This window comes from Cydia amplana, chromosome 2 (genome assembly GCF_948474715.1).
Source record: "Cydia amplana chromosome 2, ilCydAmpl1.1, whole genome shotgun sequence".
Lineage (NCBI taxonomy): Eukaryota > Metazoa > Arthropoda > Insecta > Lepidoptera > Tortricidae > Cydia > Cydia amplana.
In genome coordinates this window covers 1,591,014-1,615,437 of record NC_086070.1, presented here as the reverse complement: position 1 = coordinate 1,615,437, position 24,424 = coordinate 1,591,014, and the positions used below count along the sequence as shown (strand labels likewise).

The following is a 24,424-nucleotide window of genomic DNA, read 5'->3' as shown; positions in this document are numbered from 1 at the left end:
AATTAAAAAAAACCCAAAAATGTAAAAAATTGGTAGAAAACTCTTTCCATAATTCAATATTTTTGGAAATTAAGAATTCATAAAATCACGTCGTTCTAATGAACACGAAAATAATTCCTTGTATAACCATGGATTGGGCTAGTACCTAAGCACTAAGATATGGCGACCAAATATTGATCAACGCCAAATATAGGATTAGTTAGTGCAATTCAAGCACTATTTCCATGGTTGTACAATACGTAAAATAATTTACATCCAAGAAGTGTCCGCCTTGACTCTGAACGTGGCTCGAAATCCTCTTACTATTAATTTTAAAGACAGATTTGGAAACTATTTTGTACACAGATCGGGTATTGGGGTAGTATTATGCAACCGCCTGATTTGCTGGGTGCCTATCTCTTACTTATCATATCGATTTATCATTAACACGTCCATAAAATAGAACCACAATACCCTGTGCTCATTTCTATCCTAACAACTATAAGCTAGGGACAAAAAGGTCGCAAAGATCACAACGGGTGCTTATTCTTATAATGATTCCTCATGCTAGGCCGTATAAAACATTACGGCTCGATCACACTATAGCTACAGACCGCGTCTGATATAAACTTCAGTAGTCGAATTATGTCAAATATCACAATTGTCACCTTTGCAACGAAAATTACATCAAAATGGAATATGTTTCGATTATTACATGGATATAGAAGTTTGAATAAGTACATATATTGTGTATGAAAGCCTCTGCAGAGGTACGCGGCTGATGCCGCTCGATTCAGGCAAGTTAATGCTTTATTTGCAGCGCATTAGAGTTCAATCTCTGGCCACGTGGCTGTGCGATTGCGCTCGCGTGCGCTATTGGTTTGACTGCCTCAAGCATGGAGTGCTGAGAGCATTTCGTGGTACGGCGGCCGCTTGGGCGCCGCGCGTATCCAAAAGGGGAACCAATTTAGCACATGTCACCACATCCCCCGTCCGTCTGTCCTTAAACGTCCGGCTCGAGGGGGACGCGGTCGTTTTTTTATAATTTCGAAAGCATGGGGGTTATTCCCACTAGTTACCACCAAGTTGTTACCAGTGGTAACTACTGGGATTTTTTTTCCCACCTTTTACCACTGGTAACTACTGGGAAAAATTATTCCCAGTAGTTACCACTCGTTACTCGGTTTGGTGGTAACTACTGGGAATTTTTATTCCCAGTAGTTACCACCAAAATTTTGTTAGAGTTAAATACTAATAAAAACAGTATAAAATAGTATAGTATAAATATAGTGATTTTGAATTACCGAATAAAATCACTTAAAAATAATCTAAATGGATTATTTAATTTATCGTTGCATATATTATAGTTTTTGTACTAGTACCGGTTAAACTGTTTCAATATTTTTTAGTCACTTTTAAGGCAGTTTACTAAAACACTAATCGACTTAATAATGATTTATTAAATCACTCTATATTTATTTTTTATTTTTTTATACTGTTTTTATTAGTATTTAACTCTAACAAAATTTTGGTGGTAACTACTGGGAATAAAAAATCCCACTAGTTACCACCAAACCGAGTTGGTGGTAACTACTGGGAATTATTTTTCCCAGTAGTTACCAGTGGTAAAAGGTGGGAAAAAAATTCCCAGTAGTTACCACTGGTAACAACTTGGTGGTAACTAGTGGGAATAACCCAAGCATGGCGTCTAGCCGCGCATGCCGCTCGCCGTGTCCGGCCCTGTCGCATTACTGCCTTCTACTCTCTACCCCCTGTAGATGACTGGGACGCCATTTGCAATTTTGTCACTGTTCAGTTTCTTGTCGAAGCCTATGATTTTCAATAGCTGTAACGATTATTTCACATATCTGACTCTTTTTCGGATATATCCCTGACTCCCTATAAGTCGAATTCAAGTTCAACGAACTTATAATACCTAACAGTCTTTGGATACGTTTATCACTAAGACTCCTCCCCAACTTGTAAATAATTCTCTCCAAAATATATTTCGGAGCATATTTTTTTTTCTTTTTTATACTTTATATCAACATTTTCAATTCAGAATCTTGTTTCAATAAGTAAATTTGTCGAGATTTTATCTTTGTGGATTTACACCGATGATGTCAATTTTGTCGTTTTCTTTATTTTCGAATGTGTAAATTTTAATTTTTGCACAGACAGGGGGCACGGGCATGATTGGTCTACAGAAAGTTGGATTCACAAGACATCCAGGACAATGACCAAATAATTAAATTTTAAGGAAAATTGTTGTCTATGTTCCTGTCATAGACTTTATTTTCCTTTGCCCGCGCCCGCCGCCCTCGCCCTGCTTATATTTCGTACCGAATGTTTTCTTAATTCTTTATCGTTTCCGAATCGCCGCCGTCTCCGGCCCACCCGAGGTCCCATCGCGGGACCCCAAACGATTAACAAAATACGAAATTTATCACCTGCCTAACTAACACGGGCAAGACAATCGAATTGTCAAATTGATAGTACAATAAACTTTGTACTAGTTCACTTATCTATAAATTCGACACGCCGATCCGACGGTAACACCTCGTGTCGTCGCGTAAACTTTACAAACATCATTTATTTCTTGATAAATAACATTTATCTTTGTACTCACTCGTTACAGTCATACTCTAAGCTTAAGACTAAATATAGATAAAAATATCACAGCACTATCGATTCACTTACGCTAGGCCCGGGCGCTTGGCGCTGGGCTCTCCACGGTAGGTATAATGTAACGGGAATCGAAACGAAACAGAGGGCCTACCGCGAACCACGTCGACGTGTTGCCTCTCTGTCGCGCTTGTAAATTCGTACGTAAGTGTGACAGGGAGGCACCACGTCTAACGTGGTTCGCGGTAGGCCCTCAGAACGCCACCACCACACCGGGCCGCGCCGCTGACAACTCCACATTCTTATATAGTGACGCGATTTATAATTGGACTAGCTTTTGCCCGCAGCTTCGCACGCGCAGGAGTTTTTTTAAATTTGTTTTTTTTTTTTATGAATTTTGAAAGATCCTTTCTTAGTGGACCCCTAGACCTTATAAGGAACCTACTTGCCAAATTTGGACTTTCTAGTCCCAGCGGTTTGGGCTGTGCGTTGATTTAAGTCAGTCAGTCAGGTCTTTCACGTTTATATATATTGATTTTTAATCTTTTAACTAACTGTGAGTGGTCAAAGGTTAGTGATCGGACTAAAAACGTAAACAATCGTAGTTAAATATTAGACGTAAGTATGCGGGCATCATAAAAGGTGTATTGTAATGAATCCGTAAACAAGAAAAAGAAGTTTGCTATGGTTACTGTGTACCTATCTTTAATTTTTCAGTTTTTATTTCATATTCCAAATTCACTCGAAACATTTGAACAGTAATATTAAATAAAGTATCTATTCATAAGAATATTTTGGCGACGGACAAATCAGCCACTGATATTATAAAACTGCTTTTGAACACGACGATAATAAAAGCCAACAATGTATTCTCCGATGACCAAATAACTTATTTAGATAGCTTAATGTAATTTAATTACTAAATGAATGACGACATATTTATAATTGTAATCTTTTGTCGTATGTAAAGTGTGCTAAACAGAAACTGTTAAATGACGTGTAACGATATGTGTAACAATAAACGATTGATTGATGTATAGGATAACTTTAAATTCCGTCAGCGGCCGGTGGTGGCGTAAAATCAAGCATAATAGTAAAAAAGTGCCGCAAAAATAACCGAATATTTACAAAGCTTTTGTTCACCAATGTTAGCCTAAGACTTTGGAGCGCGAACAAAACACACAGTTTTGTTCGGCTAGCGAGGTTTTCCGCACGCTTTCTTAGTTAATGTACTTATAGAAGTAGGCTATAATATAAAATAGAGACTGCCACAAAAAGTTTACGCTTAAAATAGAATAGAAGCGTGCTCACGCTTGGTATGTACGACGAAATGGCACAAATGTACTAAACAATACATATTGTATTTATCCGTGATTTCGCTTTTTTTCCATTTTATTATAGACATACAAAAGAAAAACTTAACTTAAATGAGGTAGCATTATTATGAATATGATTTTAACCTCTAGCCGCCCCGGGGCCCATAAAAAGATACGTTTCATTGAAATTTTAATCTTTAATTCGACGAAATAAAATTGCATTTGTCTTGGCAAGTTTTTATTCGTGGGCGGCTAAGGGATAAAAGTTTAATCTAGCGTTTGGTGGGACAAAGTTTATAAACGTATATATCAACAGTTACATTAAAATATTCTTATGGGTTACTGAGGTATATAGTCGTTTCCGGTTGAGGTAGCTGATTGGTCGAATGGGCCGCGGCCATAGCGAGTGCAATTCGACCATTACTAACATGTAATAATTCTATTATCGGATATAACTATGTAGTTATGAAAAGCTTTAAAACCGTATAGAAGCCCATATACTTATATACATTTAATAATCATAATAAAGAGAAAAAAAAACAAAAAAGAATCGAAGCGGTGTACGGTTAAAAACCCATATTATAAACGGTTCCAAAAGTCAGGAAAATATGTCAACTATTGTTTGTTTCCTTGAATTTGGCATTTCTACTGTTTTTTTGCGCGTTCCATATTATTGTGTGTTAAAAAAAATCAGCAAACATTTCTATACTGGATCAACCAAATCTTGTCAGTAGTAAAAGGCGGCAAATTTGAAAAATCGCGGGTTAGCAACACTGTGTTCGAATAATTCCAAAATCGCGTGTCATCTGTGTGTTATCTGTGGAATGTGGATCGTGAATGACAGCCATCATCTTATTGTTTACATTCTGAATCGTTTCTATTTCAAGAGAAATTTCTGCTGTCACCATTAAATACCAAGATTATGCATGACCTCAAGCAAAGCTAAGGTGCCTACAATGTACAATCATGCTCGTTGACGGTAAACATTACTAAAATTTGAGGATATGATAATTCATTCGAACTATGATTCGAACTGACGTATGAAGGGCAGAAAAATAAACACGTATTGGTTCGATGTACATTGCTGCTTTTCTTAGCGCAATTCTGCTCTTTGAGTGTTACATGGTGTTACCCTACTTTAATTTGCAGTAAATTGCTACTGACAAGATTTGCTTGACGCACTATATATACGCTTCTATACGTTTTACCGTTTTAATATATGTCTGTGTTGGCCCGCCCCTGGTACTTGGTCACAATGAAGGGCTCCCACTTGTCTCGGGGCCCGTAGGGGTCGATGTGGGGCAGCAGGGGGTCGATGTGGGGCAGCAGGGGGTCGATGTGGGGCAGCATGTGGTCGTCGAGGTGGAGCAGGTCGGCGCCCTCGGTCACAGTGAAGTCGGGGCCGTACTCGCGGGGCATAGCGGGGGCGGGGGCAGGGGCGGGGGGCATTGCGCCTGGGTACAAATAGGTATTCTTTAATCACTACATAGTATTATCCACTTGACCGTCCGGCCCGCGAGACTGTTTTCCTCTCAACCGTCCGGGTTTTTTTAGCGTCGCACGCCCCGCGCTGCGCATCCACAACTATCTACAAAACCCTAGCGTACACTGCCATCTATATTTTTTTAGAGCTAACTATTTAGTTAGGCTACGTTGTTGCATCAAGAGAATTAGTAAATAATGCCGAAATATTCCGTTAGATGGCTCTGAAATCAATTCTTTCTTCCACCCCTTTGGATAGTAAGGTTCCCGCGGACGGTTAAGAGCATATTTTTTTCGGATACTATGCTATCGTCGGACGGTCAAGTGGATAAAACAACGTCGCTTACCGCTGTCTGTCTGTCCCTATGTATGCTTAGATCTTTAAAACTACGCAACGGATTTTGATGCGATTTTTTTAATAGATTTAGTGATTCAAGAGGAAGGTTTATATATAGTTTGCAACCCGTGCGAAGCCCGGGCGGGGCGCTAGTAATCAATAAATTTATCGGTATAATTAGCGACGGAATAAATATAGACTAAACTCTCAAAAAGAAGTGGATAAACGACATCTCCTCCGTCGCAGGAAAAGACTGGCTCCAAAAAGCCCAAGACAGGGATGAGTGGAGAAAAAAAACCGGCCAAGTGCGAGTCGGACTCGCGCACGGAGGGTTCCGCACCATCAACAAAAAAATAGAGCAAAACAAGCAAAAAAACAAGCAAAAAAACGGTCACCCATCCAAGTACTGACCCCGCCCGACGTTGCTTAACTTCGGTCAAAAATCACGTTTGTTGTATGGGAGCCCCACTTAAATCTTTATTTTATTCTGTTTTTAGTATTTGTTGTTATAGCGGCAACAGAAATACATCTGTGAAAATTTCAACTGTCTAGCTATCACGGTTCGTGAGATACAGCCTGGTGACAGACGGACGGACGGACGGACAGCGGAGTCTTAGTAATCCCTATTACTAAGACTCCGCTGTCCGTCCGTCCGTCCGTCTGTCACCAGGCTCCGTACCCAAAGGGTAAAAACGGGACCCTTCCCGTTTTTACCCTTTGGGTACGGAACCCTAAAAAGTGAGGAGGCTTCACCCAGCAGATGGGATCTGCAGTCAGCCCCAAAACAAAGTTAAAAAAATAAAATAAAATAACAATCCTGACTGTAGAACAAATGAAGCTTAAATAAATAAATATAAACTCTCAATACATTTTAGACTGGAAAACGGTAACATATAGACAGGTGGAAATCGGCCTGTTTCGAGAAAAGTCGTCGACATCTCTTCTAAATACCTAAAACTGGTATGGATGTGTTCCTCGTGATCTCTAGAATACGAAATGACCGGTTTTAGTTTATGGAGTGGGGGACGGGTCGAAAAAAAGGGGGGCAAAGATGGCGGCCGACCATTATTGATATTTGTTCACATCTTGAGTCCTATGGGACCGATCGGTTCGTGTGAGGTGTCGTTTGAAAGAGTATTAAACGTGCTATTATTGTTTCATAATAACCGTAGTCATAACTGTAGTCGTTTACAAAATATTTTAAAATATTTGATTTTATACCGTGCATGGATGGCATAAGTACTGATTAAATATGCGCCTAACTCAATAAATTACAACAATACCGCAATTATTTTATTACAAAATATACGAGACATTTCATTAGCTTACCAAAAACATAAGTTTTATTGGCGTATGATATTATATAACCAATTAATAACGAATTTTGTTCAGCATGGGTCACTACGCACCGTCACGTAAATGGCGGGCGACCGACGTAAACTTTTCATTATTTCTCGGGTTCTATTTTATTGATCAATTGCTGATAGGTACCATTTGAAAGGTTATTAAACGTACAATAAATGGTTTCTAATAGCCGTAGTCATAACTTTAGTAATTTACAAAATATTTTAAAATATTTGATTTTTTTACCGTGCATGGATGGCATAAGTACTGATAAAATATGCGTCTAACTCAATAAATTATAACTTTACTCCAATAATATTCTTACAAAATGTACGTGAAATTTCATTAGCTTTCCAAAAATATAAGTTTTATTGGTGTATGATATTATATAACCAAGTAATTACGAATTTTGTTCAACATGGGTCACTAAGCGCCGTCACGTAAATGGCAGGAGATCGGTGTCAACTTTTCATTATTTCTCGGGTTTTATTTTATTGATCAGTTCGTGATAGATACCATTTGAAAGAATATTAAACGTACTATAATTGGTTTTCAATAACTGTAGTCATAACTTTAGTCATTTTCAAAATAATTGAAAACATGATTTTTTACCGTGCATGCACATAAGTACTGCTAAAACATGGTTCTAACTTAATAAATTATAACTTTATCGCAATTAATGTATTTACAAAATATACGAGACATTTCATTATCTTTCCAAAAACATAAGATTTATTGGTGTAAGATATTATATAACCAAGTAATAATGAATTTTGTTCAGCATGGGTCACTGCGCACCGTCATATAAATCCCAACAAACAATTAGGCGACACTTAGCACCTATTTTCTTACCTAAAGACAGCCTGGCTCTAGAATAGCTACATCTATAGTCTTAGTTTACAGTTTACAGGCTCTGGTGAGATAAAAGTGTTTAAAAGGTTCATCTAAAGATTTAAGATCTACAGTAGCTGTTTTGGGCGCTATATTGCATGTTAAGCTGCTAGTATTATAGCTTATAGCTCAAAGTGAATTGAACAACCTTAACATCTATATGAGTAATAATCTGCAATTTGCACTTAAGGTTCTAAACGCGTGATAAAGCCTTCTACTTATAGCTTTTTATATCGCAATCGCTACTTAACTCTCTTGTATGACTTACAGTCGAACAGAGAAGTTATGAGTCGCTATTATAGATCTAAGATCATGTAGTTACAGACGAGCGTTATTTAAATACCGTAGTACATCTTATAACTGTCAATAGAGTCATACTTACAAGCTAAAACTACAATGCCAAACGCCAATGAATCAATAGGTAAGCAAAAACTATAAATTAGACCGTAAAATAAAATAGTAAATAAATATAATATAGATAGTTTACTCAATATTGACCTTATCTTACTATTACTATACTTAAAACCGGACTTCACGGATAGTTATTATGTGGACATACGCTGCTACTCAAATAGTAGTCACTTATTTTGCATCCTGGAGCGTGCGGCGACAAATATCTCTTTAACGCCACAAGCCTCAGATCTCACTAAAAAGGTGATTTTAAATTATTAACTACGGAGTGGGTTTGAAAACGTTTTACGTGTAGACGCGTGAGTCAAATAACAACACAGATATTAAGTACTTCATATGCAGTGGTTTTGCAATCATGAAAGCTACGAACTTAACGATGTTATGAACCTAGAACTGGGCTTTTGTCAAAAGAGTCAAACTATACTTAAGTTTCCTGTGATAAAAAAACAAAACAAACAAACCATCATTTATATCGATATTTTATCATTTTGGATACCTACATTATAAAATTTACTGTCAAACAATAATAGAATGCTGCTGGTCTACCAGGCGCTCGCCGCGCCGTGTGTTTGCTTGCTTGGCGAAATTGGTCCTGGCATACCTACATATATGTTTATAGTTGTACGGTAACTAAACAATATTTTTGGAAAGTTAATAAATAGTTTGCTCATTTTACTCTAAAAATTTCACGCTATATTTACTACATTATCTCTTTCTCAAATTATTTCAGTCACTAAGCAAACCTCTAAGGTAAAAATTAAACATTTTCTTTAATATTTTTAAAATGGTTATTTTGGGCCTCAGATTTCAAACAATCGAGTATTCACAGAAAATTTAATATGCTTGCAAATGGTATCCACCATGTATCAGAAAAATAGAACCTGAAATATAATGAAAACTCAACGATGGCCGGGCTCCATTTACGTGACGGTGCACAGTACCCATGCTGAACAAAATTCATGATTACTTAGTTATACAACATTATAAAGCAATAAAACTTATATTTTTGGATAGCTCATAAAATTTCCCGTATATTTTGAAAATATTTATTGCGGTAATGTTATAATCTATTGAGTTAGAAGCATGTTTTACCAGTACTTATGTCCATGCACGGTAAAAATCATATATTTTCAATTATTTTGTAAATGACTACAGTTATGACTACGGTTATTAGAAACCAATTATTGTACATTTAACATTCTTTCTAATGGTATCCATCACCAATTGATCAGTAAAATAGAACCCGAGAAACAATGAACAGTTGTGGTCGGTCGCCCGCCATTTACGTGACGGTGCGTAGTGACCCATGCTGAAAAAATTCATCATTACATGGTTATATAATACCATACACCAATAAACCTTATGTTTTTAGAAAGCTAATGAAATTTCTCGTATATTTTGTAATAACATTAATTGCGCTAAAGTTATAATTTATTGAGTTAGACGCATGTTTTGTCAGTACTTATGCCATCCATGCACGGTAAAAAATCATATATTTTAAAATATTTTCTAAACGACTACAGTTATGACTACAGTTATTATGAAGCAATAATAGCACGTTTAATACTCTTTCAAACGACACCTGAAACGAACCGATCGGTCCCATAGGACTCAAGATGTGAACAAATATCAATGCTGGTCGGCCGCCCACATTCCCCCCCTTTTTATCGACACGTCCCCCACTCCATAAACTAAAACCGGTCAATTCGTATTCTAGAGACCACGAGGAACACATCCATACCAGTTTTAGGTATTTAGAAGAGATGTCTACGAAAATCGTGAAGGAGACGACTTGTGTTTAATTTAACGCCAGACTAATATGACTGACACGTATCCCTGAAGGTGTGTCCCTAAATGTGCCTCACCCGCAGCTTTGAATATTACCCGATACACAAATTCTCACTATTAAAACAAATTGTGATCGGTCAGTTCAAATTTTGATTGGCTAAAATAAAATTCTAAGTGCCTTATCGGTGTGCGCGGAGTAAATCCTCCTCGGCATAGAGAAAAAAATACATAGATTGCTCACTCCATACATCAGTTTTAGTACCAAAAAGACTATAGCATCTAGCATCGAGTAGCGGAACTATCAGTACTGCTACTTGACAATAGATGTAGCAGTACTGATAGTTCCGCTACTCGATGCTAGATGTAGACACTGAAATTAATAGTCTAACTGATGTATGGAGTGAGCACTCGTCTTACTATATTTCTCTGTCCTCGGTAATGTGCGCTGCGCTCCGGCAGTTAGCGCAGACACAAAACAGATACAGTACAGAAATCAATCTACATACAAAGTGCGCTCGAGCAACGCACACATAGACACGATATCTCGGACCGGTTGGGACCAGTCCGAGCGCGAGTGTCAACCGCTTGAGACACGCGCCTGTGAACTTTTTTGTGCAATAATGGAGAAACAAAAAAGATGTTATTATAACTGTTCAATGGACGGTTGTTTAAATTCAACAATAAACGGTGAATTGTCGTTTTTTAAACTACCAGTGGTTTCAGAGAGGTAAGTAGGTGTCTGCTTGTATTTCGATGGTTTGTTTTAACGTTAAACAGAACAGGTAGGTAGGTAAGCACCCCGCCCCGGCCACTACTAGATACGAGTGCCACTACCACGATAGTTTTTTGTGCATAAATCATAGTTGACAACCCTAGAGCGACCGCCGAGCGTAGGTATGAAAAGTGAAGTACATACATGTGATTGACTTCTGTACTGTATCTGTTTTGTGCCTAAAGGGGGTTAGTTGTGTGAGTTACCTGCGACGAAGGTGGCGAACTCGGCCACAGTCCCCGGCGCGATGGACGGGTTGATGCTGTCCAGGTCCACCGCCTCAGTCCCCGGCTCCAGGAACAGGTAGCTCTCCTTCATCCCGCTCCCACCCATCAGCCCGTCCCCTTCCAACTCCCGCATGTCTATGTTCACACTCAAAGATTCCATATCCATCAAATCGTTCTGAACACTGTTCTGTTTAGCGACATTTTCTTTCTCAACGTTGAATACGGGTTTCTTCACAGTTTTGGGGTCGATCTTGTGTATTTTGCTCAGGTGCTTGTACCAGTTGGAGTAGTTGTTGAAGTCTTTGGTGCAGACAGTGCACCGGTATGGGCGGATGTTGGTGTGCATGTTTTGGTGCTGCTTGAGCTTGTATATGGAGGTGAAGCCCTTGGCGCAGAACGAGCACTTGTAATTCTTGACGTTAGCGTGCGTTTTGGAGTGCTGGATGAGACGGTTCTTGGCGTTGTAGAGTTTGCCGCACACCTTGATTGGGATAAAACGTTTATTTGGTTGCAAACACACACAATTTATAAATACATTAACGAACCGAAGAAAAAATTAAAATACATAATTTAACTATTAGAAAATAGCATTGTAACAAAAACAAAAGGATTCCGACTCAGCTATATGTCTTTCGAGCAAAGCACTGATATTCTGCCGGAACACATATCAAGTAACAAGTTACAGTTAAAGTGGTGGTAAAAGTTATGTAAAAAGCCTGGATGAAGTGGTGTACATACTGTACATAGTATAAAACAAAGTCGCTTCCCGCTGTCTGTCTGTCCCTATGTATGCTACGCAACGGATTTTGATGCGGTTTTTTTTAATAGATAAGAGTGACTAAAGAGGAAGATGTATAATTTGTTAACCCGTGCGAAGCCGGGGCGGGTCGCTAGTTTCTAAATAAAATAATAACATAAAATAAAAACCAAATGCACAGGTTAGGTTCAGTTCAGTATGTCCTAGAAATCCTCCATCATACCGATTAGGTTCTGAAATCCGTGTGGTATACTTAAGGCTGGCGTCCACTAGATAGATAGATATATAGATAAAATCTTTATTCAACCACAATTCACATGTTTTGTGACACAATAAATAAATAACAAGAGGCAAAAAGAAAGTTGACAAGAGACAAAAAGAAGAAAGCAACATACAATTTGACACTAATAGCAGTAATAGCAATTTACATATTTATTTTACCTAAGTAGAGGGTCATGTGTTGTGGTAAAGAATAGGCGCTGACTCAGCATAGGTACTGCGGAGACCGCAGCGCTGATCTAGCGTCAGAACCTTAAATAAACCTACAGTAATGAACGACCAGTGCAGCGCCAGTCGATGTATGTATGAAATACGTATATATTTATATATATGTATTTGTAGATACTATAAATATTTGAAGAAATAGAATTTACTTACATAATATATGTCGCGTAACGGTGTGGGTACAAACAAAGTATGACGCATAAGTTAGTACTTACTTGTTAATAATTTAATATTATAAGATTTACTAGACTCGCCGAGTCGAGTCGAAACGCGTAGCCGCAGAAATTCGCCTGACGAGCAATACTTAATTCGTCAATTCTTAATTCGTTTTCATGTATAAATTTTTGTATTCTGTTTTCTTAATTACTTCTTCTGTGTATCTTTTTTTTTTTTTTTTTTTTTTTTTTAAGTCTAATCTGCAATCGGCTGTTCTAGCCATAATCAGATGGTTTGTTTATCTGTGTATCTTTTGCAAATGTTTTATTTATTTATTTATTTAAACTTTATTGCACAAAATATATACAACAATGTACAAATGGCGGACTTAATGCCAAATGGCATTCTTTACCAGTCAACCATAGGGCCAAACAGAGATACCTTCAATTGGTGCAGAGAGAGAGAAAATATATTGAGTGAGTTAAAAAAGCAAACTATACTTATAAATTACATAAATAAATAAAATATATATAAACTACCACATATTTATAAAATACATACTATAAATATAATAATGATGGATATTATTCGAACTCTTGCTTTAGCAAATGCTTACGTAACATCCGCTTGAAAGAAAACAATATGTATGTGTATATATGTGTGTGTGTATGTATGTGTTTTAATATGTATCTTTTTGTGTTATCTGTCGTGGCATCACCGAATGGGCCCTACGGAAGATCAGCGCTGGCTTTATAGCTAGCATTATGCTGAGTTGGGTCCATTTCGTGATGCACACTTGTTCTCTTCTGTTCTTGCTGTTGTTGTCTGTACATGTTCGTACATGTTTTGTGAACGTCACGAATAAAAATCTTTTATCTTTTTTATCTTATCAATGGACGCCGTTGCATAGAAAATATAGGAGGCGAATTATTGCGATTCGATTCGATTCGCCTTTATGCTGATGGATAAGTTTAGATTTTTCTAGGTAAATTTAGTTTTATTATAATTTAAGATAGTTTCACAAGATTTGTTTTTTTAATTTAATTTATTGCAAAAATGTAAGAGTAATTTCTGTTAGCATTTCCTCTTCCCTGGCTTTAAGTTTCAATTGTATAAACTCTCTTGAGTCTGGGTTACCTACGAGACAGGCTGAGCCTAGTGTAGGAACCAGAGCAACCTGACACAATATATTTTTTAGCTGAGGTACCTACACTTTGTCAATTGTACATAATTAGGATAATCTTTGCACCCCTGTAAATGCTTTTGTGTATTACCTACAATAAATAAACTAAAAAAAAAAAAAAAAAAAAAAAATGTGAAGCGTACCTTGCACATGTGGATGACGGTCTCGAAGTGCTGCGGCACGTGCTTCATGAGCAGGTACTTCTCGCCGTACTTGCGCGCGCACACGGGGCACGAGAAGGTCTTCTTCCGGTGCACGTCCAGATGGCGCTCCGCCGTGGCGCGCGACGAAAACTGCAGCCCGCACAGCCGACACCAGAGGTCGCTGGGGAGGCTGTGCCGCTTCTGGTGCAGGACCAGCTCTTTCGGCGTTTCGAAGCTGTGAGCATACGTTATCTGTCATTGCACTGTGTTATAGTTTGTAGCTTTCTAGTAGACCCCGAAGGCTTATCCTATTGTCTATTGTTCAGTAAAATCGCACAGTATTGTTCAGTATTTAGATATTTAGTTTAAACTTGAGAATGAGTAGCTAAATTTCGTCAGCTTTAGTAAGAACTATAATGGCGTATTTTGCAAACGTTAGCTTTTTTTGTTTGCATCGGGAGGTCCCTGGTTCCATCCCCAATAATTGTATACTGCTACATAACTTTTTGTATTTTTTTTTATACTTAAATTTCGTATAGTTGTTTTTTATTTTATTTTATTATTTTGAAAAAAAAAATGAAAATTTTTGTATTTTTTATTTACCAAGCGCGGGTTAAGCGTATTCGTTTAATTTTTGTTTGTAGCTTTATGTAGTTTTTAATTTTTTGTTTATATTACATGTACTATACCTATATTTTAATAAATATTTTTGCCATACATTTATTCAGTTTTAAGCTCTGCTCGCGAGGTCTACAGCTCACAGAGCCACTAGTGATAGTAGTGGTGACTCACATCTCCCCGCCTAAAAATACCTAGTCTCTGCTGCCTACTATTCGTTGAATGAATTCTTCATTCAGGAATGGCACATGAGGGCTGCACGTAATATTAATTTATAATAAATAATGTACCTAGTGTAATATTGATAATTAAATGTAAATATAGTAATGTAATTTAAATATAGAATAGTAATTTAGTAATTATTTATGACGTGTAAAATTGTATTTTATTAATAAATATTTGAATTGAATTGAATTTGAACTATACCTATATTTTAATAAATATTTTTGCCATACATTTATTCAGTTTTAAGCTCTGCTCGCGAGGTCTACAGCTCACAGAGCCACTAGTGATAGTAGCGGTGACTCACATCTCCCCGCAGCCAGGCTGGCTGCACATGATGACGCAGATGTCGTGCTCTAGTCTCTGGTGCTCCCGGAAGCGGAACTCGCTGGCGAACTGCTGCGGGCAGTGCTGGCAGCTGAGCGGCTTGCTGCTGCCGTCGCCGCGCGCGTGAAACGCCTCCGTGTGCGTCACCAGGCGCGCCAGCCGGCTGAATGACTTCTCGCAGGACTCGCATCTGATTTAAAAAAAAAAAAAAAAAAAAAAAAAAAAGCGGCCAAGTGCGAGTCGGACTCGCGCACGGACGGTTCCGCACCATCAACAAAAAATAGAGCAAAACAAGCAAAACACGGTCCATCCAAGTACTGACCCCGCCCGACGTTGCTTAACTTCGGTCAAAAATCACGTTTGTTGTATGGGAGCCCCGCTTGAATCTTTATTTTATTCTGTTTTTAGTATTTGTTGTTATAGCGGCAACAGAAATACATCATCTGTGAAAATTTCAACTGTCTAGCTATCACGGTTCGTGAGATACAGTCTGGTGACAGACGGACGGACGGACAGCGGAGTCTTAGTAATAGGGTCCCGTTTTTACCCTTTGGGTACGGAACCCTAAAAAAACGACGTCGGACGGGAGATTTCTGAGCTTAACGCCCTTGAGTCCTACGGATCTTAAATTGTCAGCCAAAAAATTGAGGTCTTATTAGTTCGTTTTTTTTAGAATTAGAAGGTAAACAATCTTGGCGTGTTTTTTATTAAAATATATTGAAAAACGCTTTAAAAAATTAGTTTATATTACTTATGTATGATAGAAAAAAATGTAAAAGATCCTATATAAGTAACTTATTAAATGATGACATTTTAAAAATGTGTGCACTTTATAATCATTTTAAATTTTTCCTTCTGTCTAATCCTATCTGGAATGTAGTATAGACTAGCCTGCCACACATTAGTGCAGGCTTCTAAACTTACTTGTATCTATTTTTGCTGATGTGCTCATAGCAATGTTGTCCGAACTGTGTATACTTCTCGAAGTCCTTGCCGCAGATGTTACACCCATACACCACGCTCATCTCCGGGTGCTCCTGACTGAAGTGCAGGTCTATCTCTGATCGGTTCTTATGGATTTCACTGCAGACGGAACAGAGAATGCCACCGAGCAAATCAATTGAACTGTCTTCTGGTTTGTCATTGTCATGTTCGGAATCTGAATCGCTGTCATTTGAATTAAGTACGTTGCCAAAATGTATAGCGAGGTGATCGACGCCTGCCGCTTTGCTGTCAATCTTCTCGCTGCAGATGGGGCAAGAGTAGAGAGAGACGGAGTGCTTGTCGATGTGCTGCTCGCACGCATCAATGCAGTCAACTTTCTCGTTGCAAGTATGGCAGTTGAACGGAGGTTTGTCATTCATGTGGATTATTTTATGCAGCTGCATTTCTTTTTTAGTTGGGAATCTGGAGAAAGAAAAAATCCTAAGGAATTGTATCTTACAACTAATTTGCGCGTAAATATTAACGTGGAAATTATATTATGCAAATCATTAGTGTTTTAGTAATTCAAAAATGGCATAGCACAAAATGCACAAAAAAAAAATATATAATTGAAATTTTCGCATGGCAGCACATATGTACAAATAGGTAATGTAGCAATAAGTAGTTTTATCATCACCCCTTTATTTTTTTTGTGTTGACGTAATAATACTAATTAGCCAACAAATTAAAAAACAATTAAGGCAGGAATTATAAGAATGCAAATCATTTAGAAACACAGTCATTACAGTCAACATCCCTATTCACTAAGAACAGCACCTTTTATGGAGCCAGCCAGTTCTCACTATCTCTCACTATATTTCAAATCAGAAATAAATATTCCCAATATAGTAAAGGTAGAAATATGCTAGAAGTCAGGCTAATAGCCCATAAACGAGCAGAGGACATAAGATCTATCACAAAGGTAGAAGACATACTTAAGAAAGTAAGGCAGCTAAAATGGCGATGGACAGGACATATGACAAGCGAAAGCAGAATAAAATGTACAAGAATTATAACAGCATGGTTTCTACAAGATGGAAAAGGAAGCAAGGTGGCCAATTTATAAGACGGGGAGACAACATTAGTAAAATTGGAGGAACAGAATGGCCCAAAAAAGCTAACGACTGAGAGGAATGGAAGAAGCTGGAAGAGGCCTTTGTGTCACAGGACACTAAATCAAAAACGGTGCATGAAAAAATTGATAAATAATGATGTATAATTTTAATTTTTAACAAGCAGAAACATCTGCGATCGATGCTATTAAGCAATGATGCTGTTATTATTACGGTAGATGTCACTCGGGTCCCCTTGACCCATATGGTGGAAAGATTTACTGGCTATGGATGAGGTCTTGGTGGCTCAGATGGCAGAGTGCTGGAGTATCAATCCATCAAGTCCCAATCAATCCAGAGTTCAAGTCTCACCCAAAACAGTAATTTTTCCACTTTTAAATATACTCTAAACTTTATGATGTATAGTTTAGTTTCCAGCAATAAAGGCTATAATAATAATTTCGGAGTCTTCTGTCACAAGTATTTACAATACTTACTAGGAGATTCCATGCATAACTAATTGTGAATTGTGAAATGTTGTAATCCAAAATAAACAATTTTTCATTTTTTTCATTTTCAATTTTTCATAATAATAATAAAAAGGCAGACTTACTCTCTCTTGCAGCATGAGCATTCAAATTTGTGTAGAGATGCGATGTGGTCCTTTAGGGCTCCTGATTTAGAAAACAGCTTGTTGCAATGCTCGCATCTGCAAAATTACAAGTTAATAATGACATGATTCAGAGATCTCCCAACTGTGACGAGAGGGTAGAGTCTGACAGTTTAAAATACAAATGCTGTGGAATACTAACTTGAATCTTTCCTTGATGACATGTGAGGTATAGCAGTGTCCGCGGAAACTCGGGTAGCCCGCAATATCTTTAAGACAAACCACACATGTATAGACGATTTCGTCTCCACCAAGATTATGCTGGAAATAGTGCAAGTCGTAATCTTTTTTATTTTTAAATGTTAAGCGGCAAATGCTACAGAGGATGCCGCCGACTAAATCGATCGTGGTCAGTTTGGTGGTCAGTTTGAGGGCCAGCGGGCCGGGCTCGGTCTCGGGCGCCATGCTGACGTCTGCTCTCTATGTGTGGTCCATCTGTATCTGTATGTGTTAAATGGGTGTCGGCGGCGCTATTGGAAACATCTTCACAACCTTTCTGAGCAGCTACATGATCCTTGCGTTGTTTAATATCTGCAAACACAAAAAAGTCAAAAAACATTTTAACCGCTCGACCTTGAAACAATCCAAATGCCGCGAATCAAATAATTTAAAAACCAAAATGCAGTTACATCCATTTAGATTTTCATTCACCATAGATTTGATTTTACATATACACAAGCCGCCGGGGCCGCCGCCGATGCCAAGCGATAGAGATAAGAGTGCTCGCTTCAGCCATTATAATAACCATATGCCTATTTTACGAAATATGAAAGATTACTCACAAAACCAGACAGGAACTTATAAATGAACATCGGACAAGAGTCCCACAGAAAGCTTTACATGATAACAGCCGAAATAAAAGTTAAACTCTATAAAAATGTAACACCGGATAGCACACAACGCCAAGAAAACGTGTGGATTTTGACAGTTGTGATTGTTACGAGAGTTGTAAAAATCGATAAAAAGGAAACTATTGCTATCAAAGGATATCTACAAGGATAAGCTTTTAAAACGATGCTTCGAATAGTTTACCTTTTTTTTTTTATTATTTGTGCTGTAAACTGTAAACAAAACGCAATTCGCTTCATAAATAGAGCATCAACTTTCTTGATTGCGTTTAGTTTTTAGTCTGAGCTCGCATCAACAAATTGACAGCGTTTTACACAAAAATAAAACGCTAATTAAATAACTTACCATATTCGGAACCTAAAGTAATATATTGAGAGTGGCAACACTGTAGTTAGTCGTATTGTCCTTTTCTAGCATATACGTCCATCTCTCTCCCACACCCCCACCACTTCAGGCAGTTGCGTTTGACAATTTTGACAGAAATAAACGCAAATTACCTCATTGTCTCAAAATTATACATATTTACACCAGGCAGGATTAAAACTTTAGGTTCCGAATATGGTAAGTTATTTAATTAGCGTTTTATTTTTGTGTAAAACGCTGTCATTAAACAACTGTACCGATATTCGGAACCTAAAGTAATATATTGAGACGTGTTTGTTATCGCCTGGTGGTGGGAAGACGCCAAGCCAATGTGATTATACATGTACTTACATATTATGTATATGTAATATTATTATATTAGGAGTGTTTAATTAATTAATTAATTATGTAGTACACCCTTTATTTTAATACATGTGAGGAGAGAGGTATTTAGTAAAGCATACAATTTTATATACCATTATATTATGATACTAACTTTCCATTTTATATACGTATTTAATGTAGGTACTTATAAATTTTCAACGAAAATAAGTGAGTCACCACAAGGGTGCTATAGTACTTAATTATATGTATGTGAGACTATGTAAAAGAAGATAAGTCAGTCTACTCTTCAGGGAGCATACAACATCTGTGATATGGAGTGATGTAATTAAAATATGAAAAGATAAAAATCATAAAGTACTCGAGTAGTTTTTATTTATAACTCCCAATTATTGACAAATTTGATAATAATTATCTAGTAAGGTAAGCAGTTGCAGGATATAACAAGGACAAGACCTTTCTTATTTCCAGAATCCCTCAGGATTAAGTAGACGAATATTTTAAATATTCGTTATATCACTATCACTACCCACAAAGTTAATATTGGGTAGGTACTTAATAAAATGTCATAGGGAATACTTTTAATGATTTTACTGAATTCTTTTAATGACTGTGAGCCAGTGTGAGCTATTTATTTGGTTATAGCTATAAAATGCATTTAATCGTTTGTACGCTTTACTAACGCGAACGCGAGCTAATGGACCTAAACAAACCTTACTTAAAATTGTGAAGGTTACTTTGAGAGCTTAAGCCATATCATAATACTCATGTGGGCACTAGTTACGACGCTTTTTGGTGCTCTTGGCGTTCAAATGGTAAATGTAGAATTGCCACAGAGCTTTATCAATGATATTTGTATAGGTGCAGCTCATTCTGCTTATATTCATGTTTAGCTATCATCAAGTGACCTTAATTGTACTCATTATTGTCTATATATGCAGTATGAGTAGTTTACCTTACCTGGTGCCTACTAGTAGACATAAACTTGATTGTTTCTGAACGCTAAAGTGGCTTAATTTATGTAAACCATTCATAGACATAGCTTAATTCTGAATATTCAGTCTTCTCTTTCCAGATTAAGAATAAGGTACTTAATTCGAAACCTTAGCTCATCGCATATGTGTTTTTAACCAAAATGAAAATTTGTGTTTATTTTGTGATTTTACATTATTTGCAATAACTGTGCGGAACCATGGGGTCCCCGACCTTTTGCCGGGCACCCGTGGGCCCAAAGCCAACAGCGCAGATGCCGTTTAAGAGGAACCTATTTTATCCAATGCTAGGGTCAACACTTTGTCGAATATATTTGATATTTATGTATATTTATCCTCCTTATGACCTAAGGGTAGGTAATTGTAACTTTTTGATATCAAATATACGCAGAATAGTCAATTATTTTGTATTCTGAAGTGCATATAATATTACTGGATTTGGGCCAGTGTGCTTTTGTATACTATATCTCTGGCCTACTATATAGGCTAGTCTATTAACATCCCGCCTCCTGGAAGGCAGTATACAGACTTCTTAGATATATTCACGGTAGTGCTAAGAGTGTGGACCTGGTTTTCCCACACTTGACTGCATGAGATTATTTTTTCAGGTCTCGAGCAAGAAGGGTGCCTAGATAGGTTGAGGTCCTCAACTTGTGGATTTGGTAGGAGCAAGACACAGACGGGGTGTAAATTAGTTAATCCACCATGTTTCAAGAGATTCATGTGCATTCATGCCTTCAGGTTACACTGTAGAGACAGACTAACACTTTGGCAGAGTTTTGCTAACATATAATAAATGATTGCATTTGTTTGGGTGTACAATTACATGTTCCACACCAAAAACATAATTATTTATATATTTCAATCTATTTTTGAAAGGTTTGCGTTTCAAAATAGCTTCGCCTTTTCGCAAGGCGTGCTCCTGTTCCCCTATTTTATTGTGCAAAGCGAACAGTATCACAATGCTATAATTTTGTATAAATTGAGAACTAGAGGGTCATGCCCTAGACGTGACCGCCCAGAAACTGTGCTAGAACCGTTCGTGCAAACCATTCAGTCACTATTTTTAAAAACCTTTTGTAGTGGGTACATTCCACGGTCTTAAATTTATTAAACGTGTAGTATCAAACTATGACAAGTCATGATAAGTGAAATAAGTGATAACAGTATCTGGTCCGTGCATAGAAGCACTTGCCCTTGAGGTTAGGGCATGGGTAGTTTATTATAAACTTAATCCGTGCATAGGAGCACTTACGATACAGGTGGTTTAAAACTTCCAGGGTCACAATACAGACACAAGGGTGTAAAATACATAATTCATAAACGCCCGTTAGGCCAGTTTTGTATATTTTATTTCAAACATGCTTGTGCAGCACCGCCAGCACATGATAATTTTCCTAATATACCATGGCAGTCAGGGATATAATAATTATGTAAAAAGGTAGGTAACCTTGGTCATGTCGTGTACATAGGTAGGTACTCGTAAACATGTTAACTGAAAGACAAGTGCTCTCCAGCCAAATGTAATTTATGCAACTGTGAGCTGCTCTTACATTGGGATCATATGTATTTATTTCTAGTCTGTCATATTGTAGCAGGCCTAGACTTCAAAGGTTTGTAGATGTTTATAGGGCCGTTAAACGGACCCTTTGTACACCTTGAGCAGGCTGTTTGTTTCACACCATGGGTAATATATATTGTAAACATAGCTTATTTCAGAATGGAATCGTAAGCTCTGTCGTGTCGTGAGCTTACCGAGCCTGATTTAATTAGAGTCCACAGATTGTATGGACCTTGGAGGATTGACCACTCCTTATTCTAATTATCAATATTCTGCCTGGGCTTATAGTCGAAATTAGGTGACTAAATCTCTTAGTATTATCTATGCCACCCAAGTTATGAGGCTTAGCGTCTCTAAACCACAATTTTATATTAGGGTGCAAAGATTTTTTTTCATCTTTAAAATAAAAATGAGTCGAGATAGGCCTGGAATCTTAGGTTTTTATTTTACCTATTATAATTTTAGAAATGTTATGTAAATGGAAAGCAGTTTTCACTTTTACCACAGTTAATTAGCCCAATTTCGGGTTTAGCCAATAGGGTGTTCGGGACCCTTGAAATAGATTGGTAAACAAAAATGAAAACTCTAATAACGAAGCCTTGCCTATTTCGACTGATTTTTACCCAAAACATTATTTTAATCTTTGTAATATTTTTGTGATTGTGGTCTACTCGCACGCCTGTATTATGACCATATCATTTATATTTCTGTGAATATGTCTGACGTGCCTTGCGCAGGCTTACATAGGTTATAATATCATCATCAATAACTTGACGTCAGTTTGTGAACGAATCAAAGATTCTTTTGGCACACCTTACGCAGGTGTAAACATGGCAGCCTTGCGCAGGTTTAGATAGGTACATAATATATTGGTTTCCTCACAAATAACTTGACGTTAGTTTGTGAACGAATCAAAGATTCTTTTGGCACACCTTACGCAGGTGTAAACATGGCAGCCTTGCGCAGGTTTAGATAGGTACATAATATATTGGTTTCATCACAAATAACTTGACGTTAGTTTGTGAACGAATAAAAGATTCTCTTAGGCGCACCTTAGCAGGTGGAACCATAACAAACGTAAGTTTAAGAATAAGTATCATTCAAATCAAATACCCTGAGTTTATGGGTAATATTCCCTAAGTTGCGGGTTCCTTGCTCGACAAGGTGAAAGGCTTTACGCAGGCTTTAACAGGCACTTTTAGAAAGTGTCATTCACGGTGACGTGCAGATTTGCCAAAACTAAACTTTAACTCTACAGTTAACTAATATAATTTGACAATATGAACCAAACCATGCGTCTTCGTCAATGAATCAATCTAAAGATTCCCGTATCGTTAATGCCCTTCCATGTCACAGGCTTCCGATTTTATTTGAAACGTTTAATTTAAGTGTACTATTTATGTAGGTAGGTAAGTAGGCTTAAGAATTGACCCTCTTGTATGTAGTTACGTATAGAATTAATAATCAAGTTATTCAAATTCAAAATAACACAAGCACATATAGCACCTACATGCAAGAGTTCTTTTCCTTAACCTTTAAAGCTGTAAGTACCTGCTAAGTTATATATTTAAGTAGGTACCTACCTACATAAATCAAAGATCTAGTTGGAGAGATATAAGTTGATAGATACAGAGTGAAATACTTCACGAATTCGCATGTCATTCTTGCGCAGAGCCATGCTAATCTCTCTCTATGTCTAGTCAGATTTAAGTTTATGTACTGCCGAAGTACTCACTTTCCACAAAAATAAATGCAATGTTTGCGATGTAGGTTTGTTCGTTACCTTGTGTCCCTTAGAGCGGAAATATCGTCGACTCCTATTCGGGTACACGTTATTTATCAGCAAGTTTATTACCAAAAAATTAATTTTGCAATATTATATTAACCCGGAACGGGATAAAAAGATAAATTGCTGATAGATACTTGGACAGATAAAAACCCTACACGTCTATAAGCTTCTACCTTAATACGTAGGTTCTACGTAACACGTATTAACTATCCGATCCATTCGTATTCGAAAACACAAATCACTTGAAAGGGTATACCTCCACACATCACCATTTAAGTATTATATAATTTCAACCGTTATTATACACACACAAAGATTTAAACTAACAAGACTCGGAAGAGACTTAATAAAATTAAATTATAATGGTGACACGTGCACGCTTTACCAGCTCGATGTGTTTTCTACCATGTGATTTTAGTATTTTCATTGGCATAGCCACGGTGCGCGCAGGCAGCCTTTGAAAACACTTGCACATCACTATTCCGGATCATTTTTATTTGCTAGATAGTTTAACGGACAACTAAATTTAAATATTTATTTCGAACGGCAAAAGCCGTTAGAAACTGTTTTTCAATATAGTCAGCTAAACTGGGGTACAAATTCCAAAACTCACCAGCAGTTTAGCTTCACGACCTTCCAGATGGAAAAACAGCAAGCCAATGAGGTAATTTGCGTTTATTTCTGTCAAAATTGTCAAACGCAACTGCCTGAAGTGGTGGGGGTGTGGGAGAGAGATGGAC

The 24,424-nt window shown here is 37.4% G+C and overlaps 1 protein-coding gene and 1 non-coding gene across 2 annotated transcripts; both read right to left on the bottom strand.

Annotated features, from left to right (window-relative positions):
- Positions 1-5,132: 5,132 nt before the first annotated feature.
- On the bottom strand, positions 5,133-18,732 carry LOC134655792 (zinc finger protein ZFP2-like). Its single transcript, XM_063511257.1, has 8 exons — positions 18,571-18,732; positions 17,931-18,319; positions 17,732-17,827; positions 16,007-16,489; positions 15,063-15,272; positions 13,916-14,150; positions 11,152-11,653; positions 5,133-5,374 (listed from the first exon to the last, which is right to left on the bottom strand). Exons 2-8 carry the CDS (start codon positions 18,191-18,193, stop codon positions 5,133-5,135), a joined length of 2,031 nt encoding a protein of 676 aa, XP_063367327.1. The 5' UTR covers positions 18,194-18,319; positions 18,571-18,732.
- A 4,790-nt stretch (positions 18,733-23,522) lies between these two features.
- Positions 23,523-23,626, bottom strand: LOC134662246 (U6 spliceosomal RNA). Its single transcript, XR_010098048.1, has one exon. It is a non-coding gene; the product is annotated as a U6 spliceosomal RNA (small nuclear RNA).
- Positions 23,627-24,424: the final 798 nt, after the last annotated feature.